The sequence below is a fragment of the Alosa alosa genome, chromosome 1 (assembly GCF_017589495.1).
Source record: "Alosa alosa isolate M-15738 ecotype Scorff River chromosome 1, AALO_Geno_1.1, whole genome shotgun sequence".
Classification (NCBI taxonomy): Eukaryota; Metazoa; Chordata; class Actinopteri; order Clupeiformes; family Clupeidae; genus Alosa; species Alosa alosa.
Genome location: NC_063189.1, coordinates 48,047,691 through 48,072,140, shown reverse-complemented (window position 1 = coordinate 48,072,140; position 24,450 = coordinate 48,047,691). Strand labels below are relative to the sequence as shown.

At 43.0% G+C, this 24,450-nt stretch overlaps 1 protein-coding gene across 2 annotated transcripts; it reads left to right on the top strand.

The window, feature by feature from the left end:
* The first annotated feature begins 3,303 nt into the window (after positions 1 to 3,303).
* Positions 3,304 to 22,321, top strand: ctdsplb (CTD (carboxy-terminal domain, RNA polymerase II, polypeptide A) small phosphatase-like b). 2 transcript variants are annotated; one of them, XM_048242740.1, is made up of 8 exons: positions 3,304 to 4,078; positions 14,391 to 14,548; positions 15,027 to 15,059; positions 16,220 to 16,321; positions 17,269 to 17,325; positions 18,120 to 18,212; positions 19,270 to 19,455; positions 19,694 to 22,321. In XM_048242740.1, the coding sequence occupies exons 1-8, from the start codon at positions 4,003 to 4,005 to the stop codon at positions 19,817 to 19,819; spliced, it is 831 nt and encodes a 276-aa protein (XP_048098697.1). In that variant the 5' UTR covers positions 3,304 to 4,002; the 3' UTR covers positions 19,820 to 22,321. The 2 variants fall into 2 exon arrangements, with proteins under 2 accessions (XP_048098697.1, XP_048098707.1); XM_048242750.1 differs by lacking the exon at positions 15,027 to 15,059.
* The last annotated feature ends 2,129 nt before the right edge of the window (positions 22,322 to 24,450 follow it).

The window sequence follows — 24,450 nt, the reverse complement described above, 5'->3', positions numbered from 1 at the left end:
AACGGCCATAGCCTTATCAATAGCCTATACCTCCAAATGTAGGCTATTGTTAATTATTTTGAAGATTATTATGCATATATAATATTATTTGCCATCTGACATCCTGCAGATGTGCATGGGAAGTGGTGCAATGGGCACTTGTACATCTCTCACTGTGCATGAAAATAACGAAATAATAATTAAAGGCATAATAAATATAAAAAGTGAAAAATAGTTTTACTACTATTATACTACTACTATAGTCATATGAATATTCTTCCCATCATTTAAAGCCAGTCTGATAGCTACAGGAGAGCAGTCTAATGCTCTGAAAAGAGTGTCCAGGGTGATGTATACACCTGCAGTTTGTATCTGCATCGGTGGGTGTAGCCTTGAGTGTCCATGGAGGTTAGTTCTGTGCCAATGATACTCTCTGTTTAAATGGTCCTCTGGAGGATCTTCAGCAGCAGCCGCAGCAGTAACAACAATAACAACAACAAAAGCCACACATTGCATTTATGTAACACATACCAGCTTGAGGTGGAGAGAATACATGAGGGCCTACTACACTGGGGGATGATTAGGGGGCCGACTGAATGAGCCAGGTTGGGAATTTAGCAATGGCATTTTTTGCACCACAATGAGTCAGGACATTGATTTAATGTCTCAAGATCCCTTCTCTCTTGACTACTACTTCACCAGAGATAGGCTATGTCTGATGAAGAGGCTCTCCACAAGTCCTCTGAAAACCTGGAGAAGAGACTGAAGGCTCATACTCACATTTTATCTACAGCCACGGTTGTCAAACTGGGGTACGCGTACCCCCAGGGGTACGTGGACTGATTTCAGGGGGTGCGCGAAAAAAGATCTAAGTCATATGCCTTTTTAAACGTTTTCTCTATCCCACGTTGGTAACTTAACTTCCGCATTTGTACTGCGCATTAAAAACGTATTTTCTCCACATTAACAAAATATTCGAGAGTGGAGACAGAGAGGGTAAAACAGCATTTCTCAAACTGTGGGTCGCGGAGACATGCCAGGTGGGGCGTGAACTGACGTGACAATTTTTTTTTATTTATTTTTTTATCTGTAGCCAAGGCCCAGGTAGCACCCGATGCCATGGGCGGATTATGAACTTTCGGGCCCCTGGGCCCAGATGTATTAAGGGCCCCCCACTAATTGTCGTATATGTGGGAGGGGGGGTTTGGGGGTCTTCCCCCAGAAATTTTTTAATTTGTTTGATGTGATTTCCTGTATTCTGGTGCATTTTGGGGATGGCCAATACTAAATTCAATCAGATTCATAGCCTACATCCTGATTTGTTGATATTGAGGCAATGATTCCATGCAAAGGCTTGGGCTTCAGGGCCCCCTGACCTCTTGGGCCCCTGGGCCTGGGCCCGGTAGGCCCGTGCAGTAATCCATCCCTGCCCGATGCGCAATGGACGCACTGTGTTATTCATAGGGAAGCGCTCGTGTCAAGGCAGCTTAGTTAGTCCGACCTGAATGAGATTTTGAACGAGGTTGTGAGAGTGGAGATGGGAGCTGACCAAAAGGCTGTAGCCTATGTTTCACAGCGAGGCAAGGTGGCTTTCCCGAGGTAAAGTGCTGTCGCGTGTTTGAGCTCCGAGTTGCCTCTTCTTAGAGGAAGAGTGCATGTTTGAATCTGCAAGCACGTTCACTAATGAACATTTCTTCACGAAGCTGGCCTATCTTAGCGATATATTTGGAAAGCTCAGTGAGTTAAATCTCCAGTTACAAGGCAAAGACAAGCACCTAGCAGATAAGATCACTGCATTCAACAAGACGATTGTGTGTGAGATTAGGTGCCGATCTATTTAAAATCATTATATTCAGCACATTTGTAGGCCTATCATATGTTGACTATTGATGAGATTTGTATCATATGTTTATGATCCTATTCACTATTCTCGACAAAATTGATAAAAATAAATATTAATAAAACAATTAAAAAAAAACTTGTTAACAATTGGTGGTGTTGGGGGTACTCCGGAAGATCATAACATCTCAGGGGGTACATGCCTGTTAAAAGTTGATCTACAGCTATGGACCACTGCACATTTTTCTGATGTCATCCTACGGTTGCTGTGACATTCAAATGAGTTGACGGTCATATTCAAAATTTAAAGACTAGGCCTACTGCAAATGTGAATGGCCGTCAACTCAGCAGATGACATCAGAAAAATGTGCAATGGTCTCTTAATCTTTCCAGAGCTGTATCTCTATCTATTTCAGGGTCAGCTCTAGGCAGGGGCCAGGGTGAGCTAAGCACCCAAGAAGTCAAGAATTGTTTGGGTGGTCAGCCCATAGACAGATTTTTCAGTTGGGCATCTGCACAACTACGATAGAAAGTGTGCAGCCTCAAACTCAGTTTGGATGTAGAGGAGTTGGCGTTGAGTATAATGGTAGCAGGTTCATAGCTGTGCAGTAGACCTATGTTAGGTAAAGCCTCCTCCTGATGCTGGTACTGTCGGTACGGAAAAGAACTAAAACAATTGGGATAGAGCCATTTGATTTTGAAATGTACCACCCCATCACATACCACCCATAGCCTATTATATTTCAGTGGGGGAAAAAAAAACAAAAAAAACAATTGTGTCTGACATGTGCAAATACAATTTTTGGAGGGTGATCATGTCTTTAATGTTGTGGATAAATTGAAAAGAGGTTTACCAATGATGGACATTTAAAAAAAATATATAGTGGAAATATATAGTGGCCAAAATGAAATATAACAACAGTATCCAAGGAAAACGGGATGATAGAATACTGTGGATGACAATATATCGGCCTAGACGAGGTTGTGAGGTTGTGTGTCTTTTGTCATGGGGCCTACCTGTTCCCGTAGGTAGCCTAAACAACATGTACCACCGTAATTACACACCAGAGGGCGCTGGTGTCTGACACTACACTGGGTTCTGACTACAGCAATGCCCCGGCGCTTTTGACGCTTTTATGATTCAAGAACAAAAAAATGGCCTATGTTCTTTCTCTTTTTGTTTTTGGCATCTGTTATTGAGATGCCTATTATGTAGGACCACAACACCAACACGCCTAACATTTAGTTTTATTTAATATTTTATAATGCATTACAATGACGTGATAATGTGTCGTTTGTTCCTTTTATTTTTCTACCTTTCATTACGATAAGTGTAATGTAATACGTGTAATTGCACTGGCCAAGGTACAAAGACTGCGAATTGGTAGCCTAGAGCACACACACATTGTTTTTGTGTTTAATAAGAGGGGAGGGGGTTCCTAGAAACCGCCTCCTTCTCCAGCTCAGCTCAGTGCTTCAAATCTGTCTCGCGAATACCAAACACTTTTAACGTGAAAGCCTCCATGTTGGACCGGGAGCACAGATTAAAATCCTGCATTGAAAGAAGTCTTTAATGAAGCTGGATAACGTTACCCTTCATGCTAAATGTCAGATATTGCTCGACCGTAAACAAGGCTTCCTAAACGGACATTTTCATTATTATCATAGTCTTGTAGCTAGCCAATAGATCGCTAGCTTGGTAGATAGATCGCTGTGGCAAACGTTTACAGTTTACACAGATTAGCAAGATAGCTAGCGAATGTTAAACATTGGATACTTGGGGGCCTGTTTTGTGCCAGAATAATTTTGGCTTGACTTTGGCGTGTTTTAGATTTTGTTTATATATTTAGCGGTATGCGTTTAGTCCCATTTTCACTGCGTACTGACGGATTAAAAACGAACACAACACCGCCGTTGCAGTGGTGTTTCGTGAACTAACGTTAGCTAGTACTAGATACTACATAGGAAAGCTAACATTAATAGCCAGCTAACACTGCGAGTGTTAGCCACTGATAGCTGTGTGGCTAGCTAGCTGGCTAGCTGCCATTAACATCCACTACTATCGTTAGCTAGAGGACCACAGCTACTCAAACCAGTTTATTTCTGCGGGACTTGCAAGTCATCTCGCCAACAGCTGATACTGAAAAGAAAAAGAAAACCACTAAGGATTGAACTGTTGTTTCCATGGACAACACGTCCATAATTACGCAGGTTACCAACCCAAAGGAGGAGGAGATATTATCGTCAACTCAAGAAAAGGGTAAGAAAGTAGTGATAACGTTTTGGCTTCTAACGTTGTTTTTCTTCTTCTATGTGTACTGCTATCATCACATGGATAGCTTCACACGGACTCATGTTGGTGCGGGAGATAAACGAATGTTTTCCATAACAGTCAAACTGTCGTGTGATAGACAACGTTTATTGGCGTACACGTCAAGACTAAACGCTGTATAAAACTTATGAAAAATGTAGATAGCTTGACGGCTAACGTTAACATGTTTGTTCCCGTTACTGGCGGGACTTCTATCTATCAAATGCTGCTTGCTGCCTGTCTAAAATTTCGGTCGTCGCAAGTTTGTAACAGTAGCTCATTACGTCCGTGTCGACTTTTAGGTTACGATGGCCACATTGTATTTGACGATGAAATGTCCACAGAATGACACAATTGTTGTCACCTAACTAGATAAGCTTCCACCCCTAAGTAACGTTATGCATTCAAATTAAATGACGCTAGTTGCTTTTATGATGTGGCCTCACTTTGCGAATGTCACCCATGAGCCCATCATAAAAATAAAATCTATCAGATTAAGTTCGCACACAAAGCATGTTTTACTCCTTGATAGCTTTGTGGACGTGTGGTTTGCCAATAACTCCACGATCAGAATTTTTATTTTAAAGGTATTATTTGCCCACATTGTTTATGATGTCCACCCGGCCTATTTCTAGAGCTGTAAAAAGAGTTGAGCTGCACTCGAATGCCAGCATCATCTAAACAGCTGCTGTGTCACTCTGCGTAATGTGAATGGGAATTAACCGTCAGATGAAAAAAAAAAAAAACTATTTTTAATTTGTAAACTCAAACAACATAGATACAGATTAGATTAGACTTTAGCCAAATTTGTGCTTGAAGTGTGTATACTTTCAGCAAGGAGTTGAACATGATCAACTTGTTAATGAATTACAGCCATTTTTGGACATGGTCACCCCCATCTTTGAGGCTGCAAAGTAATTGAACAACTGACTGACAAGCAATTTAATTGCCAATGTTGGCCTGTTTGCACTCATGACAAACATGAGGTCATAATTGGGCTGAAAACAAAACAAACATCAGACAGATGGCAGGAATGTAAGGAGAGGCCAAATCAGCAAAAGAAGGAAGAAATGCATTGGTGAGCTCAGCCAAACAAGAAGGCCTGGAAGACCACTGAAGATGACTAAGGCCCTGTCCACACGGAGACGCTTTTTGGGTTAAACGCACCGGTTTTGCTACATCTTGGCCGATCGTCCAAACGAATCCTGTAAACGCACTGCACGAAACCACACTTTTTTTAAAAACCAGGTCCCAGGGTGGAAAAATCTGAAACCATAGCCCTTGTGAGTTCGTTTGGACGGCGAAACCGCATTGGCTACTTGCGTATTGATGATGTCATCGCCACACCTCAGCTGCCCTGGACTTGACACTTATAGTATTTCCTAACAATACTAGTTTTCATACATGACATTACCTACGATTACACTCAGTAGGATAATTATCACAACTGGTGCTGTGCAGCGCCAGTAGCTTATGACTTGGTGGACTGAACAGTGTTTTCCCCGGTGTTTTTTTTTTAGTGTTAATTTTGTCACCTATTTTTAATTTAGTCTTAGTCCTAGTCTTGTGACAAAATGTCCTTTTTAGTCTTTGTCATATTTAGTCATTCAAATATCATTTTTGTTAGTCAAGTTTTAGTCTAACTAAAAGTCGTCATTTTAGTCTAGTTTTAGTCAAAAAGAAAACTAAAGGTATCTTAGTCTTAGTCAGTTTTAGTCAACACATTTTAGTCTTTTTTTTTTATAACAAATTATTTCTGATTACCATTTGAGTCAAATAGTGTTTCACACATCTCAATTTTCCAACAATATTGTGTGTCCACAGGGCTACTCGTCTGTTATAATTACTCATTCTGATTTTTTGTCAGTCAGTATGTTTACATGCACAGGTAAGTCGAGCTACAGTTATAGCTCGGATGGGATTTGACCATAGACAGTAAAAGATTTGATGGGACCACTGTCATATTAAGTAGACCAGTGTTTCTCAAAGTGTGGTCGAGGGGATCACTGGTGGTCCATAAGCTATCCCAAGTAGTCCCATGAGCAGGCGTGGTAAAATATAATATAGATGAGTTGTTTGCAATATTGAACCAACTTGTATGTAAAAACAGTTCTGCAACACTGTCTATGTAAGATATGCCAGTTTAAATCATACAGTATGAATCCACACAATAAGCAAAGTGCAAAGACAATAAGCAAGGTGGTTCAGTGAGTAGGCCTATTGTGTAGACTAATTATAGGCTACTGGTGAAGTAGGTCTAATCTTTTTTTTTTTTTTTTTAGCTAGGGTTAGTTAAGTGGTCCTGAAACTGAAAAAGTTTGAGAAACACTGTCATAGGCCAAAGTATTAATGTTTTACTCCTCTCGCTAGATGGCGATATCGTAAACACAACACATTCCCCAAACAGACTCTCCATCTTAGCCATAGCTAACTTGCTAGCAAACTTTCCATATTAGCTTACTTGCTAGCAAACTTTGCATCATCAGTCTAACTAGTTAAATAGTGGACATTACATGATGAACATTTTCGTATGGACATTCTGGGGGATGTTAATTTGTATGAGAGAAGCTTCAACTTCTGGGTATGTAGCATTGTGGCATAAAGCTTAGGTAGTTAGCTTGCTAATAACTCTGGCAGAAATCTCCAGTGTTCTTGTTCCATGTAGTTTCGTGTTGCAGCCACAGGGTTGCAGCAACAGCACTTAGACTAGCCTACAGGAAAGCTGTTGCGTATGAACTCATTCGGAATATTTTGAAAACATAACAGCTAGATATTCTGTCTTCTCATTTTGTAGACGAAAATGAAGAGAGATTTTATCTTAGTTTTTATTTCATGCAAAACATTTTAGTCTCGTCTTTTTTCGTCAACAATAATGCATCTTAAGTTAGTCTTAGTCAGTGTTTCAGGACATTACTGCCGTCTCGTCATCGTCTCGTCTTAGTCATGAAAAAAAAGGTCGTTGACGAACATATTTCCTCTCGTCTCGTCTGACGAAATTAACACTAGTTTTTTTATGCATTCTAGCTACTGTCAGTGACGAGAGAGAACTAGTCAGAAGTTATTAGGGAAGTGCGGTGTAAGTTTAAATTAATTTGTGCGTAGTGCCGGTGTCATTCATTTATTTTGCATGTCTTACAACATAAATAAATGCATTCATAGTGTAGTGAAGTCAGATATGAGCATACAAAGACGCTTAGAACTCATGTTAAGCCTATGGTAGATGCGCACTAAAAGGGAATGCGCGATTTGATGCTGGCAAAAGTATCGACTGTTACTAACGAAGGTATAGCAATATTATTATAATGTGGCGACGGAATAGTCTAGGACTTGGGTAGGCCTAGCGTTTAGTAGCCTATATAGCCAAAACTAATGTGAATCGCGGACTATCCTACAACCAAAGAAAGTAAAGGAGATTATTTGTACCTGTGTTAGCCAAATCAAGGACGGGACTGCACCCTTCACAAACTGTAAAAATTAAGTTTATTAGTTTTACAGTTGACTACAGTTGACAGTTCACTATCAGTCCACACAAACAATTCTGGTGTCCTTGCACTAGTCATTTATGTCGTAGCCTACTCCGTCTGTTTGTATAGCCTACAGCGCGCAAGCTTTATAAATTTCTGTAACAAACAGTGCCACCTATAGGCCTCATATATGAAGTAACGTGTTGAGATGGATCCGTTTGGACGCAAATATTCTTGATACGGTTCCAGGGAAGACGGAGGAAAAAAAGATGGGTTTGGTACGTGTGGACTAGGCCTAAGGTGGATGTTTGCCAGAATTCTCTCCTTGAAGGAAAAAAAAAAAAAAAAGAAAAAAACATTCATGAACATCTATACAAGTCAAGGACACTCTTGAGGAAGTAGACATATCATTATCAAAGTCCACAAGGAAAAGATGCCTGTATGAATATAAATAAATTGCGTTTACAACAGGGCACAAACTACCAGTAGTTTTACTCAAGGCTGCCAGATTAGACTTAAGTAGAAAACAGGATTCTTTGGGCAGATGAAACCAAGATTTAACCTAAAGATCTCAGAATTGTGGGCCCTTGATATTGTAATTACGGTAATACTTTCAAAATTCCTGATCTTGGAAGCCGTGTTTGGCCATTTATGTCTTAGAAAGTAGTGGCCCTAGCCTGACCAGACTTTGTAGGATGAAGGACAGATGTTCTCAGTATGACTTGACCACTAAAAGGTTTGGTCTGATGATGAATACTTAATAATACTTCAAAACAATGTCCAAACATGGCTTCCCAGAGATAGTGTGCTTGTCAGGCTGTAAAACTGAAATGATGCCAAATGCTGAAAAATGTAGAGAAAGGATTTGAACAGAAATATTGTTATAGGCCTTGGTTTTTGAGACCGATTGATGTGGATGAAGGTGATGTTATGGCATTGCCACGTATGGCTGCCAATGGAGCAGTCACTGGTGTTTTGTGTTGAGTGACTGCTAATAGAAGTAGACGGATTGATTCTATTGTGTACTTACTTACTGCTGAGATTCAGCTAAATGCTGCAAAACTGGGACTGTGCTTCATATTAGTGTAAAATGATGATATTAATAATAACCTAAACATACTGCAAAAGTAACCCAAGAATTTCTTGGGGCATGGAAATTGAATAAGCTATTCAATGACCTAGGCAGTCCCCAATTGAGCGTGCTTGTCACCCACTGAAGACAAATAAAGGCTGAAAGACCCACAGATAAGTAGCAACTGGAGGAGGCTGCAGTCTGATGTCTATGGGCTCCATACTTAAGGCAGTTATTGACTGCACATGATTTTAATACAAGTATTAAATCTAATCATAATAATCATAGTTAGGTATGTTTGTTCAATTACTTTTGAGCCTTGATCTACAGTATGGCGGTAATTCCTAGATGGTTAATGCAGTTTATTTGTTCAGCACCTTGAATTGAAGTTGAGTCTATACATTTCTGGCACATATTGATGCGTCCTCTTGGATTCATTGTGATGGTGTACAGAGGCAAAATGTAAAAAAAATCTGTCACTGTCCAAATGCTTACTTGACATTTAATTTATTTGAGTTTAAATTAAGGATATTCCAAAAAAAAACCACCACTCTTGGGTAAATTTTCTGTTCCTTGTTCTTGTCAGAATATGCCAGCGTGTCATGTCTACTTAGTTACCATTTCCCCCTTCTGTCAGTTCTGCCCACAAGCGGAAATGACCGCACATAGGCTAGATCCTGCACTATTGGCCAGCAATGGTGGGAATGTTGCCTCTGGTAAGGATGTCCGCCTCAGTGTTGAACACATGACGGACAGCTTCCAGGCCCTAACCTCTGCTCCTCTGCCTTTGTGTGTGGATGTGTGTGTGTGTGTGCACACGCATGTGCTTTCCTCTAGCTGCAGATGCTCATTTGATTGATTGCGGAAAGATCAGTCTGCCTGATCAGCAGCTCTCTGACCAGTCCAGCCTGGCCCTGACTCTCTGACTGTGCCGTTGTGAGAGCAGCTTTCAGCCATTTGGCTCCAGTACAGCAGCCCTGCCTGCGCCAGGCCAGTCTGTTATCAGTTAGTGCTACTGCCCCTGACCTTAAGTGGTTTATGTGCTCCAGAGAATCGGATACAAGCCAGCCAATCCAATGAAGTGAATTAGCCTTCATTAGGCAGTGGTGTTTGACAGGATTGAGCACAGTTTATGATGTGATTTACCCCACATGGATTGGATCAACTTTACATTGTATCTGCTGTTTAAACTGTTAACAGTGTAGGGCTGGGGGGTGCACTGATTATGGAGGTATTTTCTGTTGACTTTCATCCGATGTCAAGAATGAGTCTTGAACTATTAGCTGTCCAATAAGATCATCAAACTGTTCATAGTTCAAATCTTTCATCTGTCAAAAGCTTTCATATAAAACGTTCTCTCATGTGAATGTAGACCCAAGGCAGAATGGTTAAATTGAATGGTAAGACTCCTTGTTTACCTGCCCCTGTACCTTGCTACTGCGTTGCAGTTTTGACCTGTACAAGGCTATGTGCAAATATGACTTTGCACATGTTTACACTCGGCCCGTTAGCACAGCTAAGAACCTTCCTGTTGATTTGGCAAGCTTTGACCCTGAGTCCTTTGGGTTTCCCCATCTGGACAGCCAGATAAAGCATAGGGCAGCAAGGGCAAACGGATTTGTTTATTTTTTACAACACAGGCCTCAGTGCTTGCTTCACTGGATTTCTCATGTTTTACATGACGTAGGCTCATGTTGATGATGTTGATGTACATGAAGGGTTTTTCTTTTTCCCCCATAGAAGCGCAGAGTAGAAAAGCAGCAATGCACTTTCTCTATGTCTTGCCTACACTCACATACACCGCTGGCATATGCCTGCCCTGTACAACTTCTATTCTGCACCCCGTGCTGTGTGTGTGTGTGTGTGTGTGTGTGTGTGTGTGTGTGTGTGTGTGTGTGTGTGTGTGTGTGTGTGTGTGTGTGTGTGTGTGTGTGTGTGTGTGTGTGTGTGTGTGTCTGTGTGTGTGTGTTTGACTCTGATGGAGGATGAATCACTCTAGTACTTGTCCTCCCTCAGGGCTGCTGCAGACATGACCATTAAAACAGGGACAGTGTGTCATCATGGAGATCCTCTCTCCGATACTGTGGACTGACTCCTGGGACGGCAGGAGGGCAGGTTGCCCCTTTTCAGATCGGTGCCATGGTTGACCCAGGGAGGTCAGAGTGATAGAAGTGTGATGATGCACGACTATTCCTGTCAGCCTCCCTTTATGTTCCTGTTTATTCATCAGCTTTAATTCTCCTTCATTTGACTGATTACAATCATCAGAAAACAAATGTGACTATATTGTCAATTTGACATGACACTGCCATGGTTCACAGGGTTAAAAGAAATTAATAGATACAGTATTTCCTGGCAATTTTGTCATGCTTCACAGTCATCTTCTGTGTACTTAGCTTAGCATGTGAGTCAGATTTAGTCTCACTACTTGCTCCGTAGATGCATAGTGCTTGTACCGGCTGTACCCTGTCACTTACAGACACTCAGTCCGTGGCCTTAAGGCATCAGTTACTATCTTTCTCTCTCATAGCAGCAGTCCTGCAGTGTTAGTAGCAACTGTAGACAGCTGGGCTTGTGGGCCTGCTTCTGGTGGATTTGAGGCATAGTTGGTTGGCTGGTGGCTGTGGCTATTAAAAGCTGCCTCACTCTGGGAGGATGGAGGGTAACCTGTTGGGTGCCCGGGAGCATGAGGTCATGGTTAGTCTGAATGGGCTCCTCTTACAGGCTCACTTACCTATCCAAAAATGACTCAAACCTGTTGTTGTATGGCATGGCAAGAGACCCACCCGTCATCGCACTCCAAGGTTGTGCCGTGACTAGTTTGTGTTTGCCCTGTGATGAGGTGCAGGACATGGCATCTCTGTGGGTATACAGAGCCGTTAATGAGCTTCCAAAGCAAGACGACAGATAGCACTCTCTGAGTGTGTTGCTTTTTTGCTCAACAACCCCCCTGTTATAAGATGTGTGATAAAGTATGTTGGTTTGTTTTAAGAGCCAACACCCCACCCACCAGTCTGGCCTAGGGTTTCTGGCTGGCAGAAGTGGTGCTGAAGAGGTTTAGAGGCTGAAAAAGCACACATCCCCCAAATTAGCCAGCCCATGCTGGATTTGGTGCAGTGTAGAAAATAAAAATAAAGTACTCCAAAGCTCAGTTAGGCTCTGCGTGTATTTGTGTGTGTTTGCACCTGCTCTCTTTCTTTTTTTATAGCCAAAACCTCTAAAACTGGGGCATTATTGCTGTAATGGCACACTTGTGCCGTTTGACCTACGTGTCGGCACCTCTAGATTGGTCCTGGCGTATCTTTGGCCACCCATTTTTAAGTGTGAGTGCACCTGTCTCTTGTCATTATGCTGCCTCACAGGTATGCCAGCTGTGCCTCTTGCCTGCTTTAAGCTGAGAAGGGCTGTGATTGATCCCTTTTCTTGTTTGAGGACATCCAGTGCTGCCTTTGCAGAGGAGAGCCAGGGAATCCTTCCAACTGTTTTGAATTAACACAATGCCCCTGAGGAAATATAGGCCTATGCTTAAACCAGACTAAACCATGACCGGTATTCTCTGACACAAACACTACAGGTTACATTGCACTGTAATTGTGAGGTGCATTGCTATTTCAGGAGGGGCTCCTATGGCAAATATTTTATTTCTTGATTTTCATGAGGAAATTGTTGAATGGGTGTTGACAGTGTTATATACCTCCTTAGCAAGCTCAGGGTCTAATCTAAACCAAACTGGGCCCCAGTGGTGAGAAACAACCTGCACTGCACATAGACTTCTGTTCTCAGTAGCAGGCCAGCGAGGCTCGCATCTAATGTCTCTTTCGCTTGAAAGATGTAAGGGTCAAGTGGCATGGGAAAATGTGTTCAGTTGGCACGAAGGAATGGTGAATGTTTGCATTCCACATCAGAGCCCTGGTCTGTTGGCTGGTAAGGCCTGGAACTAACTGACAATTGTACTGGCATTTGAAAATCCAGTAAAGTTTTCATCAGCCATTAAACCGTAGGGCTGGATACCCGCTGCAACTCTGACAGTTCCCCATCTCCTTGGAATTCCTGCATCACATTAGGATTAAAAGCCGCCTGAGAGTTCTTGTAGGCTCATCTTACTGAGATGGTAGAGGAGATGGGGGGGGGGGGGTACAGACCTGATAAGGAGAAGAGAGAAACCACAATAGAAAAGTAATGGAGAGAGGGGAAATGGAGGGAGGGTGGAAAATAACACTCATCCAGAATGAAAGGGGAGAGAGGGAGGGACAAACCCGAGAGGAGTCTTGGAGACAGCTGTGCTCTCCCACTGCTGCAGTTCTGATGGTATCTGATTGCCGTCTCCTCTGATCAATGTCTCCAACTTCTGCCCCAGCAAGAATTGCAATCTTCCCTTTGGATTACATAAACCCTCATCCCCACCGACATGCTCATCTCGGCAGCAGGGCTTTCAGGAAGCAGGGCATTCATCAGAGCGGGTTGATGATCACTCACACAACTGACATATTACTCTCTCCCTGTCTGCTTTTTAATTTGTCCACTCCACAGAATGGGTTATATTTATTTAGTAGTCACTTCACAGAGACTAATGAAAATGGTTTATATGGGAAAGTACCTTCTTTAATTATGTTTGGTCTGTGAAGCCTTATTGACTGTTTTTCAGCAGAAAAAAAAAACTTAGCATGCTTTAACTTGTGCCGCAGTGCCTGCTTTCCCCATAGGAACATTCATGTGGTGGTGTTTTGACAGGAGGCACGTCTCTGTTTCCCTGTGTGTGTGTGTGTGTGTGTGTGTGTGTGAGTTTAATTGGGGTATGTGCATGTGGTCTTTGGTTTTGGCTCTGTGTGTATGTGTGTGTTTATACGCGACAATTGGGGAGAGCCTCTGCCTCGTCTGGAGGGGGCGGGAGAGGAATGCCACCCTCTCATAGGCCATAGTGTTGCCTAGCGCCTCCCTTGTTCCCCTCCTCCCCTTTCTCCTCCTACCCTGTCACTCCGTGCGTGCCACCATGCTCACCCAGACGCCACGCAAAGGGAAAGAGGGAGAATATTAGCAGGGGCTTAAAATGGAGGTGTGGATGGCAGCCAATGGCTGAAGGGGAGAGGGATTGGGCAGCCTTAATGGGGATTGCGTTGGGAAAGGGGGGTGGGAGATTTCATTTCTTTCTCTCTACATCTCCCACTCTTGTTATTTTCTAATTTAAATCCACCCCCCCCCCCCCCCCACTGCTGACACCAGTGGCAGAATTTAGTTCTCTGTGCTGACCTGGAATGAGAGAGGTATTTGTGTGTGAGAGGGAGGGATCGAGGGTGACTGCCAAAATCATGTCCTGCTAGACACCACCACAGTATTGTTTTCTTTATGTGAGCCATTCAGTCATAGGATTGTGTTTTCAGAGCCAGTGGGTTTATTGTTAACAAACATCAGCTTTAAGGCAGTGCAGGGGCAAACATTTGTGGCTCTTGCCACTGCCATACTCTGAAATCTTTTACCACTTCTAGAATGAACACTACACTCTGCTTCCGTCCATATTGTACACGTGACCTCGTACACCTAGACTTGAGAATTAGAATTAGAATTGTCATCCCACCGACAAGCTCCTAGCATACTGCTGGGATCCCAGGAACGTTCTGATGTGGTTTGAAGTGTTTTTCATGTTTTTGTTTTCCAACCTAAATCTGTCTCTTTTTTTTTTTTCCCCCTTCTTTTTTCCGCTCTTCCTCTCCCTTCTCTCTTCCCACAGTCTCGCTGTCCAACAGCAGCTTAAAGAAACAGAGGAGCCGGAGCATCTTCAGCTCGCTCTTCTGCTGCTTCAGGAGCTACAATGTGGAACCACCGGCCACCAACAACAACACCAGCGCCCTGCCTCCCCCTGTGGAGGAGAACGGAGCTCCACCCAAGGTAAGCAGATCAGGACCCCACACACGCGCACACACACAGAACACACACACACATACGCACACACACAAAACAAACACACGCATACATGCACGTACACAAATACACATGCACGTACACACTGGCCTGCTGTGCCATTCGTGACCTTGAGCTCCAGCAGGTTGGATTGTGAGTGATCCCTGTGAAGTTCCTGTTTGGAAATGATACTACACAACTCTCTCCAGAACACTTTGCTGCAATTGTATCTCTCTAGTGTTGTAGATGGTCCTTGTTGTGTGGCCTACTGTATGTTCTCTTTCTGTGTTGCCTCACTCAATGTACTTCTCATCCTCTCTCTCTCTCTCTCTCTCTCTCTCTCTCTCTCTCTCTCTCTCTCTCTCTGTCTCTCTCTCTCTCTCTCTCTCTCTCTCTCTTCCTGTTTGTCTCTATCCCTGTGTGTCGTCCTCCTCATCCAAATGTCCTCATGTGGCCTGTGTCCCAGTGTGCCCAGGTTGAGGTCCTCTCTATCCCTAGTGTATGTATTGCCTATTTTTCTTGTCTTTTTCTGCATGTTGTGTGTCTGTATGCCTGCATGCACACAAGAAGCTTCCTACAGCTATTTAGCTTTGCTATTGTATTATGTTTACCTTTTTAAAATTACTAAATTGGATTGTGGGAAACATACTTTTCCTCATTTTAACCTGGCTCCTCTCCTGTTATATTTAGCTTTACGGTCATGAGAGCTCTTGCATAACTGTAGTGAAAAGTGTGTTTGCATTACACACCCTGAAGAGGATGGCATTTAAGGAATACTGTATCTGTATCCATTACACATTTTTTTGGACTGAATACCACGACCCCACTGCCAGATTGGTCTGAGGCATTTGCCAAGGTAACATGAGCCCGATGAAACTAGAAGATTGCGATCCATCCAGCTGCAGTCACTCTCCCTCTTCCTACTCTATACTGAGAGCCTGGAGCCTGAACGGTCACTTCTCATAATGTCCCCCACAGGGCAGGGCCTGTTCTCTAGGACTCATGAGCCCTTTGAACTTATAAAAAGGAAAGTGGATGGGAGAGATCTTAGCCATGATCAGCATTCTCAAGTGTGCCAAGTACTCATTCAAGGGTAAAGGCTGTAGGGGAGAGGTTGAAAACATGACCACATGTCTAGTGTGGTGAGAACTAACAACTTGAACTAACTTGTTGGTTAGACTTCCTGTTTACTACCTTTTAAATCAACCTCTCCATAGAGCTGAGCCCCAATGATCCACTTAGCCAAAGGGATTTAAGTGTTAGCCATTAACTGTAGAAGCCACTGAATGAATCTAACAAGGAAGCCAATGAAGTGTGCTGCCTACACGCTGCTCTCTCAGGACACATCTACGGCTCCAGAGGCAGGAGAGGGCTGGACAGCAGTGGATAGGGCACAGTTTGGATGGCAGAATAAGCAGAATAAAATAGGATCAATCGCCATCCTTATTGATTGATTGATTTGTTCAGAGTATTCTTTAACATGTTAGTGCTGCTTTAACAAAAGCTTTTCTGCTGGCTTCATCTTAACCACTCATCAGAATCTCGCTCTGCTCTCCGTTATCATCTTCCCGCTTACATTTATATGACCTCTTGTTCTCTTTTTCTCTCTCTCTCTCTCTCTCTCTCTCTCTCTCTCTCTCTCTTCTCCTCCTTCTCAAGCCCCCAGCGAAATACCTCCTCCCTGAGGTTAACATAAACGATTACGACAAGAAGTGTGTCGTGATCGACCTGGACGAGACCCTGGTGCACAGCTCGTTTAAGGTAACCGCTTGCTATGTCACACACACATACTGCCCATCAGACAGACGTCAGAGTACACCCCATAATAACCCCCCCTCCTGCCTCTGAATGGCCTGCCACGCGCAGGCCTCGCTGCTGCTGCTGCTGCTGCTGCTGCAGCAGCAGCGGTGGATGTGGTGGTTCACGGATGACCCATTTCCATCAGATTCTACTGCTCAGTGTGCTTGGCCCCATCCAGGATGACTGGGCAGTCAGGACACATCTACCACTCCAGAGGCAGGAGAGGGCTGGACAGCAATGGATAGGGCACAGTTTTTGTGGCTCAACTTACTTGTCCTTTGTGAGGGAGCGAGAGAGAGAGAGAGGGTGGGAAAGAAACGTTTTTTTCTGAAAGACCAAGTAACAGCTGACTGCAGTTGCTTCTCAGTTGCAGATTAAAACCTGCCTGAATGGGTCATAATCCTTCTTACCCATTTCAAGAGCAATCAGAGGATAGAGGGCAGTGGACAGGCATCCACTCAGTTGAACTGTTTATAACCGTATACTAGCTGTGTAGCTGTATAGCTGTGACATTTGAAGGAACAAATTTGAGCACAAGCATGAAAGTTGTTTTAAAATCTGGTGACTGTAAAAGGTTTAAGCCTGCTGTCTTTATATGATGAAGGGTAAGGATGCCTCCTGCTGTCAGTTTGTTGTATTGCAGCAGGAGGTGCACTGTGAAATAAAAGTAACTTGTGAAGAGCTCTTCAAAAACAAGTGCCTCTGATGGCCTCCTCTCTCGTCCCTCTGACTTTAATTCATGAGCACTGCCAGCTGTGGAGCCAGTTTATTTTGGCAAGACATACTGCTCATTTTAGGGTCTTGTGTAGATTCTGTGTTGCTGAGAGTGAGCTCTTCTGATCTCATTCAAGATGTGATGAGCGTGCCAGTGACATCTGCCTGAGCTCCCCTCTGCTCTTGTCTTGCAGCCCATCAGCAATGCTGATTTCATCGTTCCAGTGGAGATTGACGGCACAGTTCACCAGGTAATGTGGAGCAGGAGGAGGGTGCTGTGTGTTTGTGTTTTCCCAGTTGTGAGTGAGAGCCCTGCAGATTCGTCCAGCTGCTGGTCCGAAGCCACCACAGGCGATGGCTGCCTGCTGCGTCTGTCACTGATCTCCCTCAGCCCATGTCCAGAAATGTGCAGCGACAGTGGCTACTCGGGCCATGACCCTGTTCAAGTAATCCAGGATAGGCTGTGCATACCCTGGGTGGCCTATTCCTGATTACTTGCACTGGGTGTTGGCTTCTGTTCTTCATGGGAACATGCGGACAAGCCATTTAGGACTGATTGAATCGACTGATTTCAATCACAGACAAATATGATGTGTCTAAGGGTTGTCGAGGATTTGTTTGAGGGATTCAGGATATGTGGTATTTGAGGCTCAGTATCATGGTTATACATTAAGACATTATGCACTAATGTACTAATATGCTTAGGTGATCGAATAATGTTATATTCAAAAGTGTTAATTTTTTTTTTTTTTTTTAGCAGCATAGATTGATGTTTGACATTGTTTGTTTCTCTCAACAGTATAGATACAGTACATCACAGTAATAAAATGATTGTGTGGAACTGATAACTTTTTAAAAACTGTTCTCTGGATTTCTATAGAAACTACACAAATGTATTTACTTTGCTAATAATTCTTTGAATCTCCTGGGATTTCCTTCATTACTTTAATTTCTTTCATTCATAAGAGTCTTAACATGGTCCTGAAAAGTCTTCAGTTTACCCCCACCCCGTCTGGATTACTGATGTGTTGTTTTTGCGCTCCAGGTGTATGTGTTGAAGCGGCCTCACGTAGATGAGTTCCTGCAGAAGATGGGGGAGCTGTTTGAGTGTGTGCTCTTCACAGCCAGCCTAGCCAAGGTTTGGCCACCACACCCCACATGCCACCGCACCACACTAAAACCCTGTAAGACTGGAAGCAAGGGAAGTTTAAACGTCACCGTGAAATGAACCAAAGGAAAAGGGAAATCTGCACACGTTGGATTTGTTCCCCCCTCATTTATTAATTTATTTATTTTTCCCCACAAGTGCCATTTAGAGTATATCAAAGGTATAGGACGACAGAAAAGAGTAATAGTGCAACGCTGCTAACTGCTTAATTTAATAATAAACGTACATTTCGGATGGACTAATGTCAGTTTAGAATGTGCCGTGCCTCATTAAGTCAGCAATGTTGTGCTATTTTGTCTCTCTTTTAACATCACCAGAAGCAAAAACATTTCTGTGTGCCCTACGCGGGTGTCTCAGCCAGTAGCACAGCTCATGCCTGTTTGAGCTCTAGCAGCTGGGTGGCATGGCAGGGTCTCTGTCGGAGTATGTGCTTGCTAGCCTAATCTCTCCTTCTCTCTTTCTCTGCGTGCCAGTGGTTTTAGTTGGCATGGGTAAGTGTTTCCATGTGAAGGGTGACACACTCCAAGTCAGTGTGCCAGGTGCTTTAGTAGTGTAGCCAACCTCAGAGCTCTAGTTAAATGGCAGTGGTAGTTGCTATAGTCGTGTGGTCATATAGTCATGCAGTTTTAGTGTTGGTGTTGAGATTTATTTATTTATTTTTAGTCACCACCACATAAAAGGCAGAGTAATCATGTCATTGAGTCCTCTGCACATCTTGTCCTGTTTTTAGTCCGGTGTAGTGGTTTGTGTTTAGGAGTAGATTTGAGTCTTCTGTAGAGTTGTCTTTCGTAGCAGCAAGGACTGGTTCTCACTCACTTGTTTTACGGGAGATACTCATTTTGCTTTGTAGTACAATTGTGAGTGCAATATCTGTGAAGTGTGAACCATCAGGACCCCTTTTTGGCACAACCTCTTTGTTGAGTCAGCCCAGTGTCTTGATGGAGGTGTTGTTTTGCAGAAGATCTTAGTCTTCCAGACCTGAGAACTGAGTTTGACCTTTGCCCTCTTACCTCTGTCCCGTCTACAGTACGCAGACCCCGTTGCAGACCTACTGGACCAGTGGGGTGTGTTCACGGCACGGCTTTTCCGGGAATCTTGTGTATTCCACCGGGGCAACTATGTCAAAGACCTCAGCCGCCTGGGCAGAGAGCTCAGAAATGTCGTCATTGTGGATAACTCGCCAGCATCTTACATTTTCCATCCTGAAAATGCTGTAAGTTCCCATAGCCTTTGGCAGACGGGTTGATAGGATTGTATGAAATTATGGATGATATTATTATCATTGTATGAAATTACACTGAATATTAATAATAATAATAATAATAATAATAATAATATTATTATTATTGTATAAAATTACACTACATGGTGTCATTCACATGCAGGTGGAGACGAGTCCTAATGAGCCTAATGTTTTGATATTTTGATTTCACTTTATTTTTTATTGGCAGGTGCCGGTGCAGTCGTGGTTTGATGACATGTCGGACACAGAGCTGCTGGACCTGCTGCCTTTCTTTGAGGGACTCAGTAAGGAGGAGGACGTGTACGGAGTGCTGGAGAACTGGAGGGGCAGGTAGCCGCTGTGCCGCAATAGGCCCCTTCCCAGCTGTGGCCGCCGTAGAGACCCCCCATGGCCCGGGCCAGAGGGCCTCCTGCTGAACAGCACTGCAACCACCGCCGTGTGTGTGTGTGTGTGTGTGTGTGTGTGTGTGTGTGTGTGTGTGTGTGTGTGTGTGTATATGTGTATATGAGTGCGCGACCCCCAATCCCTCTTCCAGATGGACACGGTTCACTGGGGCCCTCATGGCAGTGCTATATCTGCAGTAACACCTTTCTGCAGCTCTTGTTTTGAAAACTGGGCAACACGTACATCGACACAACCGACTTGTTTTTTTTTTATATGATAAAACAAGAGATGAGATTTTCTTGTTTTCTCAAGTGCTTATTAATAACCAAAAATCAACAAAGAAACACACAAAAAAATACAACAACAACCTAATTCTTCTCTGGGAAAAGAGGAAGTCCTAAGTCTGACCTGGTCCTTGTATTGTTGCTATGCAGTCTCCAGTGATTTTCAAAGGACTGTGGGGCATCATTTCTTTTCTTATCAAAAGCAAGTGCCTTTTTTGAATGTTATTTTTACAGTAGGAAAAAAAATACATTTTTGTACATGCCATATTTACAGAGAACTCTAATCTTTTAAAGGAAATGATCTGCTTTAAAATGGACATGGGTCAGGATATTTGTATTCACGAAACACTGTTCTTAAAGCCCAAGAGTTTGACGTGTAAAACCATGGAAAGCAAGCTGTATGTTCACCATCGTCTCCTAGGTTTCTCTTTTGTTTGCTCTAGCTTGTGCCATCTATATAGAGGTGATTATATTTGCTGTTGATTATATGTAGGATTTTGTCTGTTTTTACTAGTCCTTAACAATTGCGAGGAATTAATTTGCATTTGTGATGTTTTACATGTTTTTATTGTGGCTGTTGAAGATATCTTTTAAAAAGGGAAAACGGCCAATTTGAACTGGCGAGGCCAAATGTGAGAAGCGTAGTGCCAATGGCTGGTAATCCAGTTGATGCTTTTCTCAGGCAAACATCTCCACATCAACAAAGGCTGAGTTTTGGACTATCTGTAGGTCATTGGACAGCTTTAATTGGCGTTCAGAGGCCAAGTTTCCAGTTTCATAATTAAGATCTCATGTTGTGTATATTTTTGTAGAATTGGATTTAATTTTATTTTTTATTTATTTATTTTTTTTGCATTTGGGGGATTTGATTTAAAAGCCTTTTGGAATAAATGGCTTGGGCACCTACTTGCTTTTCTGATTTACAGGTACACCATTTAAAGCACCATTGTAGAGTTTGAACACTAAGAACACTAAGGTGACTTATCACAACTGAGTGCACTACTAATGTGTCCCTTTCAATTACTTTAGCTTTTTCAAAGCAATCTCTCTGAGCCTACAGTATAATGAGCCACTCTGATTGGATTTTATTTTTCCTGATTTTAATCCCAACTGTGTGTCTGTCCCCAGCCCAGTGCTGCTATTGTACAGTACCCTACACGCGCCTCTCTGGGGGACAAGACAGTATAGCGCTAGCCCCCTCATACGGTCCTGTTCACCAGCATCAGTCCAGAGCACAGGGGCCCTCCAGCTCCATGGCGGACGATGAAACCTGGGTCAGCCGGGAAGGACATGCTTACTGGACTGCAGCCCAGGGTCTGGCTGAGTGCAGTTCAGCAGCCTCCCTGCAGCCCTACGTGGTCTGGCCTGATTGCTGGGCAGGCCGTGCCCCGCCACAGTGCCTGAGAGGAGCAGGGGGTTGTGTGCTGGCTCTGCTGGAAATCACATGCAGCGAGTTCTCTCTGTCGCTCGCACTCTCCATCATTCTATCTCCCTCCGTCCGTCCCTCCCTCAGTCTGACTTTGTCACGCCCCCTGGTTCTCTCTTGCTCTCGTTCTCATGCCGTCTCCTGGGTTTCCCACGTTGCTGCTGGCTGTGTTGGTGTATTTGTTTCATTCGCTCTACCTCCTCTTTTTTTTTATCTGTTCTGACATGCACGAGAGGAAAGCTTCCCACTGTTCTGCTAAATTGAGATGTTGCATACCCAATCCTTTCCTGCTGCTGCTGTTGCCTCTCTTTCTCCTTTGGTCCATCCTTCCTTCCTGTGGGCAGGAGCCTGTCGTAGAGTCTGTCCCGCAGGCAGCCAGTATGACTATGACCCCAGTCACCCTGGCGCCTCTCATTGTGGATCTTTTCCACCGGATTATTGCAAGCACTTTGTTTAGTACCTTTAGTTTCTTGTGACTTATTTATTTTGTTTGGAAGTTCAGCTGTTCTTCTCATGCAGCTTTTTCTCTCCACGCAGGGACTTTTAAGACACAGTATTTATGAACTGTTTCCTCAAAATGGTATTTTTTTTTGTTTTTTTTTTTTTTTTTTTTTTTTTTAAAAAGCTTTGTTTATGTACTTAAGGTGTTTTCACATGCATTCTGAGTATTACTTTCATGGCATGTGTCTGGAGCAGAGTCAACAGAGCGAACTTGGAAATGTTGTTTGTGACTTTGGGGGGGGGGAGGTTCTGTGCTGTGTTTGCAGTATGTTTTTATGGTGAAATGATTCATGGTTTATGGCAAAGATTTCTTCCAAACTATGACCTGTTATATTAAAGCACCTTTTTATGACAAACTTTTAACATAATTTGTCATTAATTATCTCAGTCTCATTCTGTCTTAATAAAATGAACATTAAGGGTATATTTGTATGCTTGTACATCACATGTAGTGGACACAGAAATGCAACAGGCCCATATTGTTAGTATTTAATACTCAGAATAATGGCTATGATGAGAGCTCCATGCATTGTCTATGTATATGAGAAGTTTGTTATGAACTTAGTGACTGAAAAAGATTTTGCAGGATCGGAGGCCTCCTTGTTACATTGCCAAATCTTTTTCAACAACAATCTGAATCTTCTGCTGTAATTCCTTCATATTTCTGAATATTACCAATTAAGATTCATATCAACCATAGTTCAACCAAAAACATTTTCAGCTTTTACTACATAAACTGGGTCATTGCAACTGGACAGCTTCTGTAAGACTAATTACCTTCAACGTGGGTTTTGATCACTTGAATGTTGCCAGTTTTTGACTGGTTCGACCGAGAAGGTTTGACCTGGCATTGTAGTTATGGCAGCCTCTTGACACAAGGGGGTGCAATTGCGAACCGCAGTAGGTAAATTAAATAAAATTGCCATTTGTTACAAGTGATTCTCAAACATTTACTCTGTGCCTAAATCCAGTTTCTCAATGGACTATGCACTTATCAATAACACTTAAGTCTTAAATCACTAAAACCAGTGCAACAATTGACGACAAAACTGAGAGCAATTCTGTTACATTTACTGAGATGAGGGCATACAAATAAATATACACTGCTACATTACTGAACATAACTTATTTGATACTGAGACAGATTGTGAGGTGGACAAGATAAGTGGTAATTTAAGGACTATTTAAGAGGTGGTTCAGTAATATTTATCTTAACCATCACCAGTAATGGTTATCTTAAGTGTGAGCAACATGTACTCCAGATTGTTTTACAACAGCTCGTTCTACTCCTGGGGCCTGTACTACGAAGCGGGGTTTCTGGCTTATCTGGGTAACTTCGAGAGTAACTTGATCACGTGGCGTAACTTCCCGATTAACCCGTACTACGAAAGGTGGATAGGTTTTAACCGAGGTATGCTGCCATGGCAATTTACGCTGCATCTCAAACCTGCTCCGACCAGGTTATGTTCTTGGTTAACCCGAGGTTTCCGTTAACCACACCCTTTATAAGTACCACCCCTCCACTAACAATTTCTCCCGAGACATGTCGGCGCACCTGGATGATCCGTATACGACATTGGAGCGCAAATCGTGAGGGACTCTTCGCAGGGCGAGGGGTTTTAGAGACCGCCAGAAAATATATATAGGCCTAGCCTACCCGGACGATATTCTCTATGAAGATGTCAGCCGAGGGAATTCGTTATCTTTGTCAGATGATCTAGGAAGACGTCTCATAGCAATGCCCGTACGTGGACATTCATGTATTCAATCGGTGATGCAAGAATACTGTATGTCCTAAAATAAATCGGACATAGGCCTAGCCTACAGTATGCTGAACATCTGAGCAAGAATAGCCTAAAATAAATCGGACATAGCCCACAGTAGGCCTAATAAATAAAAATCACCATTTTAACAAACTTGTTGAATTGAATGTCATATACTGTACCCTGCACAAAGGCTACACATTTCCACAGCACCGGAATCCGACCGAATGCCTCCCTCAACCGCCTCCATAATCGGACTTTCACTATTATTTGCGATGGCCAACTCCTCTGCTACTGTAAAACACTCTGGTGCCTTTCCTCCTACAGTAGTGTTCGAAGACACCTGTTTCTTGTTAGCTGTAAAACAGAGGCCAAGTGAAGGCTATAAGCTAGGCCTACATGTTTTCATAATTAAGAAATATTAATGCAAGCTATAACTATATAAACCTACTATTCTGAATAATATTTTTGTGTTTCATTTTCACCTGCTGCCATGTGCGTTTGGCAATGGTGTTGCATCTGAAATGTTCACAGGATTAGGCATACACTAAATCAGTCAATGGGGGCTACTTAAACATTCAATTATCCTTATTAGGCTACTGTAATC